We start from the raw sequence: 7,798 nt of genomic DNA, 5'->3' as shown, positions 1-7,798 counted from the left end.
AAACACACAATGAATTCCCATAACCAAACTTTCTGAACCCCTGATGTGAACTTTGCTTTTGGACGCCTCCGTTTTTTTGTAATTTCCCTACTTTTCTTCCACCAATCTTCCAATCGCCTGTTTTAATCTCTATTGTGGACATGTTTATTTCCCTCCGCTCTCGCTGAACCCAAGGGCTTCATGGGGGCCAGTGACCAGTGGCATGGAGGTGAACGCCATCCAGTAGCACTGCAAGGAACCCAGCGGCGTGCGCTTTGCGGTGTTTGTTTGGCCTATTCGGCAGGGGAACAGCCAGGACGCAGAGCCTCCGACCACGAAACCCAGCAATGTTCGTAAAGAAGAGCTTCACTATTAAAAGAGGCAGTTTTGGCCGAACGCGCAGCATTTAAACCTATATAAAGGTATGGCATTATGCTTGAGCTCCCCCAATAGTGTTTTAGGTGGGTGCGACATGACGCAACGCAGCACATGAGGCAACTACCGCTGCGCAACAGGAACAGCACCTGGCCTGGCAGAAACCAGGAGCATCACAAAGAAAACAGGACCCCAAAAGTATGACTTAGATTCTGCAAAATTTATTGTACTTGAATCCTTTGGTGAGCAGCATTTATAATTTTCTGCCATTGTCATCTATATGAACACTGTTTGTGCAATCACGCATTTCTCTGTTGGCCCTCTGTTTACATGTAGCTGAAAGACAACAGGTAAAAAGTTTCAGGTTTCCAGGTCTGAGAACCTGAACGTAAAAAAAAAAAGCTGCAGAAGATACATTCAATATATTGGAGTATTCAAATAGAAATGTCACAGTATGGATTTTGTGAAGCCACTTAATGTAATACATGAAAACATTGCATGGCATTACTGGCATTGCATTCATTAGGCCTCTGCTAGTCCTGGGTAAACTCAAAACATCATCACAAGCAGTGGTGTACTTTACCAGCACTGAGGTCATATGCCACCAGGTCACACACATTTTGCAATAACTCCGGCTTCATAGTACACAATGTTTTGACACAAGAAAGCACTCAAATTTCCTTTTTTATGACAGTCACTTTACAATTCTATCTTTACTCGTGCACATAATTTCAGTTTCTTGCTGAAGGACCAGTAACACAACACAAAAACATACTTACAAACAGGCCGGTCCTTGATTAGGTTTCATGAACTTCTTGCAGCTTCAGCCACACACCCTCCAATGGATAAGCCAATGTGAATGATGAACCTATCTTCAGGTCCCCCTAAATTCCACAACAACCGCACTCATGTAACCTTCTTATGGCTTCAGATAGCAAGAGAAAGTAATTTCTATGGCCATGCAATCGTGCAAAGCACAGTAAAAAGTAAGACGAAAGCTTTTTTTAGGAAGGCAAATGAAACGCCGTCTATTAAACACCAACAGAGCATTCCTGGAAGCGCACACAAGGAGACTTGGGAAGAACCTTACATTTTTACCCCGGAAGCGGTTTTCGGCAAGATCTCATGCATACTTTCATTGCATGGATACAAAAAAAAAAAATTAAATACTCGCCTGACATGATGGAGCCTGGCCTGCCCAAGCCTACCTGCTTCAGGCCAAACAGTTAGCAATTTCTAATGCATTTGTGCCTAGTAGACTTTCACTACGCTTTATCTGACCTCAGCAGCAAAGTTCGCACATTATTTTTGGTAGTCTTAAGATTTGTTCTTGATATCAAGAGATGAAGAGGCCTGTGGTCACACTCAGGCAGCACACAATGTCATTTCAATGGAATGGTGGCACCTTCTGTCACCACAATTAAAAAAACAAGGCAAAACGTGCTGCTTGTTAATCAATGGTGCCATCATTCCATTGCAGAGAAAGTTACATCTTTTTTACTGTGTTGCCGCAGACAAGGAAAATCTGCAGTAAAACACGTTGTGGGGCTAGTTGGTACATAGCTTTCAATAGAATAAGCGCCAAAAAGTGACAGCACACTAGAAGAAAAACAGACAGGACAAGGCGCTACTTGCAACTGTTTATTGAAATGACAAGTGGCTGATTATATAGCCATGAGGAGAGGAGAATGAAAAAAGCGAGAGACTGAATATGTGAATGCGCACGTGCGAGAACACTGAAGATATAGGGAATCACGCTTAATCTAAATATAAAGCTTATCTAAAAACATGCTTTCATTTGAGTATATATTCAAAGACGGGGTACTGACACAGTTGTCCCCTCTTTTCTTAATCTCATTGGCCTCCAACAATTCACGCGCAACAGAATCTTTACTTTTATACATGATTGTCGTATTATGAAGCCTCGCTTCACATACCCGTTCATCCTCATTTCCGCAGGCCTTGCAATGCAGCGGCAAGTTAGAACCATATCCATTTTTCAATGAAAGCCTGGCCATTGCCTTGGATTGGTGTTTTTTCAGGCAGCATACACCAACATATGTGCTCCCCTCACTCCTGTGTCAACGCTTGGACACATTAAATTGATTACTATATAAATATTTCATGACTCTTATGCATCTTACATGTGTGAGCCTCTTATGGCTAAACTTCACTTTATGCTTCATTGACATAACCACCTTGCATGCCTCCGTATGGAGCAATGGCTGCACTGAGGGCAAGAAACTCAAAAGAGCTTGCAGCCTCTGTGGTAATGTGCCCAATTAGGTTCGCAAATCAGTCCTAAAAGTTTGTTTTTGCTTGACTGCAGTGAATGAGTTTCTTTTAATGTGCAAATATAGTGAGGCCTGAATTAGTGACCAATCTTGGATACAAAGACAAAAAAGCCTTCCCAAAAAAATTACTTAATGACAGAGGCTTCAATAAGCCAAGCAGCCAGTTACATGCCACAAATATGGAAAGGCTTACCTTGTGCCTGTCAGGATCCAGCACAAGCTTATAAGTAGAAAGCATCTTCGCCAAAGTGAACTTCAGCACTAGCTGAGCAAATCGCATGGCAACACAATTTCGTGGTCCATTGCCATATGCCTGGTATGCCATTGGCTCTATCTTGCCTTTGTTCTCTGAGCTGAACCTGTGGCAGCAAATGAAGACGCACGACAACAAGAAATACATACAGCCTCTGCTATTTACTATACGAAACAGCTGTCTCACAACAACTATCACACCAATTTCATTCCTAAGTGCGACGAAGTTCAAAAAGATGGTAACAATTTTGAAATACCCTACACATGCACATGTCTAGCACAAAACTAAGAAAAGCACACTGGCACATGGACCACATTCATGGCACTTCATATATGGCCTGCAAGCCACCCCTTCTTTATTAAAGGTTCATCACTGGCACTGTCTTTCTTGTTTACACATAACGAACTTCTGCAATGCCACTGACCGTAAGGTTACAGATAAATATGTGAATGTAGATTCCAGGCACTGAGCAGTTAACAGTCATTCATGACGACCACCATAGAAAAAAAAAGTTATACTGTACTGCGCTCTCATACTCAGTTATATGCACTGACCAAAACAAATTATCACTTAATCATTTCAGTGGTGCCTTGTAATACAATCTCTGCTTCACAACATGCTGGACACTATGCAAGAAGGTAGTGTCACTTTCATATGTTGCAAATAGCAATCTAATAGCCATAACTTTAGCAATGAAGCTTAACATACCACTTAAACGACGTAATAGCAAAAAGACCACAAGGTCTCACAAATGCTATTAACAACACAAAGTTTGACTAATGGAGCTTCTGCAGTAAGCAGCACATCGGTAAAAACATCCGCTAATCTAAAACAAAGAATAAAAGAGCAGAAACCAGAAAATTCTTTTCAAATACCGTCTGTCAACACAGCTACCGTACAGACTCATGTAAGGGCTGCACCTGTGTAAAGGCTGCATCTTAACTTGGCAGCCCACAATCTGAAAGGAAAAATTTATATTGGAGAAGCTATCACGCTCATTGTCCTGATGTAGTGCGCGCGCAATAGAAATTTTTTCATGCTGCTCCGCACTTCCGTAAGCCCCTACTAGATGGCGAGAGCTGCGCGTTGACCTCCGATGCAATGGTACATTCTGGGATCAGTGGTGCCCAGTAGATGTCGGGGCACCATTTGGACCAAAAGGTTCGGTCACATGTAAGCGCAGCTCCTCTTCAAAATTGTGAAAAAATAGTGCGGCCCTTACACGAGTCTACACTGACGCGTGTACTTGTACACCTTTTTCGGGTAAACCGCTTTTCACCGTCCGAAAAACGTTATCGCTCAGTGCGGGGCACGCCCGCATTTATCAAACGTTTCTCGAATGTTATTGACAGCTCTTGCTGCTGTCTCTTGTCACCGAAGCTTGTGTAATCTGATTGCATGTGCGACACAAATTGTGTAGAACTTTCTGGAAGACACACGGGCACCACCGATTACTCTGGAACCTTCCATGACTCGTGTATGCCTAAGTGCTTGACCGGTAGACCAGATTTTTTTGATCGCTGACCGTGTTCGCCACTGTTGCAGTGCTCCGAGTGTAACTTGCTTTTGTGGGCACAAGTTCACCCAATAAAAAGTTAGTTTTGTCATTCACACTTCTACAGCTGTTATATTCACCATCACTACTACGTGACAATACAGCGTTATCGACTCAAATTTTTTTTAAACATTTATAACACGTCCTAGAAGTTTCTATATTGATGGCAACAAGGCAGAGAATGTGGCTTTTGCTCTTTTAACGTTATTTAGTGTCATGGTCAATACAAATTGTCACACAATGTATCACATAGCATGCCTTCAGTATGAACTGGATTAAATTGTGTATGAAAGGATTAAACTGTGAAGCGTTGAAAACATCCTTGGGTCATACATGACGCAAGTGCTGAATTCTACAATGAATGCTCAGGGTAGCACAGTAATAAGAGAAGTGATTAAAAACTGCTAAAACTCGCTTGTAAGAAAAAAGAATATTCACATGCGTTCACAAGTTCAGTCTCTGGAATCTTTATATTGCAATTTAGTCCACCTTTACCAATAAAGAATTAACTAGGCCCGAGTGGACACGATCAAAAATTCATATAATTGTGGCTAGCTGGCGCAGAAACTACAAGGCAGTGTTGCCACTTGTCTTGTGTTATTGCGTCTTTTCTTGTATACCGAGCTTCCTCGCAGGGTAAGAAGGCCTTTCTTTTGGTTTTTTAGTAAGGTAATTTACTAATACTGGTGAAATTATTTTTATCGTTAGTCTCCCTTTTATGAGATGGAAAGTAGTATTGATTTAAGATAAACAACATCAGCGATATTCAAGTTAACATAATAAGGAAGAAGTGCAGCTTGTCAAGTCACATGATCTGTATGCAACAGGTAACTGGGGACAGATTACTGAAACGAAATTGCTGCCGAACAAGGGGAAAACACAGATGAGAGTGGTGAAAGATTAAATGAAGTGATAAGATTAGGATAGATGGAGACATAGAGTCGTGTTGGCCAATGCAAGGAAGGTATGGCTAGGGATAGTTGAAAAATGCTTTTGTCCTGCAGTTGATTTAAAATAAGCTGTTAGTGACAATGCAATTAACGTACTGTAGTGTTTATAATATACTAAATGAAAGATATTGTCGCAACGTCAAAAACAGGGGTCGTACAGCACTATTTAGAAGGCACAGCGGCAAGTTGCCTTTTTAGTATTGAGTGCAACTGCGACTTCTTCACTTCACCTTCACAGCACCATAAAAAGGGCTTATGCCTACTTGCATTGTCCTCTTCATCGGAGTGCAGGTGTGGCATTTGCATCCCTCCGAAGGAAGCATCAGCCCGATGTGCAATTTAAGTGTATGAGAGCAGTGCACAATATAAACTGGCCACAAAGCACCAAATGAATTCCTGGCAACACATCTATTCCAAGCACAGGGAGACACCTCACTTTCCGATACAAACGGCAAGATTCAAGTAATTCATGCCGAAACACTTTTCATGCATCTGTGGGGATAAATGTCCTACCTGTCAGGATCAAATGCCTCTGGCTCATTCCACAGATTGGGGTCATGGTGAATTTGGTAAGCTGGCACCAATATGGACATCCCACTGGGAATCTTGATGCCCTTGTATTCATACTCCTGCTCACACTTTCTAGTTATGAACCTGTCGTAGGTGACATACGCATGTTGAGAATGCAGTTGCACTTCCAATTTCAGCACTACATTTCTGCCTTTAAACTTTTCTTATCTTTTAACAAATTTGGCATATCTTGTTGCTTCTCACCTTAAATTCTGCAGTTTTTTTTACACATGATAGCTAACTATAGCTATGCTCTGTTTGATCCGTAGCGAGCAATACTACGGAGAGCTCTTTTGACGCCCCGTACTTGCAACCAAAAAGCTGTGCATTATAGCGTGTCACACGTGAAACAAATACATATGTACACATAATGTTTTAATTCTATATAAACTTATTTTCTATTTTTATGTATGCCACTCGTGTTCGTGACTAAAGCATAGGTGTTGCACGCTACAAGCACAAAGGTGCACAAAGATAAGATGTGATTTGAAGTAACCTTACAGCCGAAAGTTGTAATTCTAACAATGTACATGAAGTGGTTATATTGTAAAAAGTGTCGCAGATCAAAAAACAACTGCATTGAAAAACATGCAGAATAAGACTTCCATGACCACACTACATGCGTAGCTTTCGCAGTGTTGCCTGCTACGTATAAAACAGTGTATAGGCTCCCTGTGCATTCCAGTGCACAAGTTCAATCATGTTTTTTCTTTTTATGATAATGTGCACTAAGCCTTTATCAAATCAGCACAGCTACCATGGCATTCATGTCACTTTTCTTTCTGGCCAAAAATGGTGGCAGGACAACAAATAAAGCAAACATATTTGCACTTGGTCATTACTGCAATGCCAATTTCACCATGGTCTCATATGAACTGTTTAACCAAGATGGTGTGCACCCCTAGAAAAAGTGGCTAGAAGGCAATGAACATAGAACATTTAGCGACTAGTTCGCTTCTCTAAGGAGTCAGTCAGGTCTCATAAATGCGGAAAGAGGATGAAAACGGTATATATTGACAAATTTTCACATTGCATTAAGCATTAAAAAGACTGCTTAATTCTCATCACAATAAAAAATAATCTATGCCAAATGTAGTCATCAATATATAATTTGTCAATTTCACACCAGCTATACGATCACACTTCAATACAACAAACACAATTATGTTGAATTATCAGACAAAACAAAGTAAATCTATCATCCTATTTGCCGATATCAGCATGTAATCAATAAATGCTTACATCAAATGTATTCTCATGTCAGTTTTCATTACGCGGCTCATAAATTGTTGTTTAAAAAAGTTTAACTCACATAATCCTTCTGCACAATTGCCTTCATGTTTCCTTTCTGAAATTCTAACATACTTCCTAAATGCCTTTGAGTTAAATTTCAATTTTGGAAAAATTAGGTCAGCACAGAATTCCCGCTTTGCTTTAAATAAAGAGTGCTCACTGCTGCCTGCATTCCACAAATCTTTCAAACCTTGTGTTCGTGTTGATGAATTTAGTTGAAATTATTTAATGGTATTAAGCACAAATCGACATCTACGGCAACATATGCACCCCAAGATTATCACAGTCACACCATGCATGGAAAACGAAATCACCATTAGTATATATACAAAAACAAGTAAAGGATGTTTCTCATCAGATCATGAGCACAAATAATAGTGTTCACGGCCATATTTTCCCAGCAATGAAAAAGTTATTTGCTGTTGTGGCTTCCTTTTCTTATGTCTAAGCATGGTCATGACCATCCCTCTTTTTTGCACTTACTCCTACGTTTAGTGACAAGTTAATCTCATACTACTGTGTCATCATT

The 7,798-nt window shown here is 40.5% G+C and overlaps 1 protein-coding gene across 1 annotated transcript in view; it reads right to left on the bottom strand.

Annotated features, from left to right (window-relative positions):
• Nucleotides 1–553: 553 nt before the first annotated feature.
• The window catches only part of LOC135914507 (cytochrome P450 3A11-like), a 42,632-nt gene continuing 35,387 nt past the window's right edge, over nt 554–7,798 (bottom strand). The window contains exons 12-15 of the mRNA XM_065447393.2: nt 5,920–6,060; nt 2,842–3,007; nt 1,134–1,238; nt 554–690 (exon numbers count right to left, since the gene is read on the bottom strand). Of these exons, the coding sequence (XP_065303465.1) occupies nt 1,152–1,238; nt 2,842–3,007; nt 5,920–6,060 (394 nt within the window). The 3' untranslated portion in view covers nt 554–690; nt 1,134–1,151. The remainder of the gene's footprint in view (nt 691–1,133; nt 1,239–2,841; nt 3,008–5,919; nt 6,061–7,798) is intronic.

The sequence above is a fragment of the Dermacentor albipictus genome, chromosome 8 (genome assembly GCF_038994185.2).
Source record: "Dermacentor albipictus isolate Rhodes 1998 colony chromosome 8, USDA_Dalb.pri_finalv2, whole genome shotgun sequence".
Lineage (NCBI taxonomy): Eukaryota > Metazoa > Arthropoda > Arachnida > Ixodida > Ixodidae > Dermacentor > Dermacentor albipictus.
The sequence above is the reverse complement of the archived record's forward strand: the minus strand, read 5'-3'. Positions and strand labels throughout refer to the sequence as shown.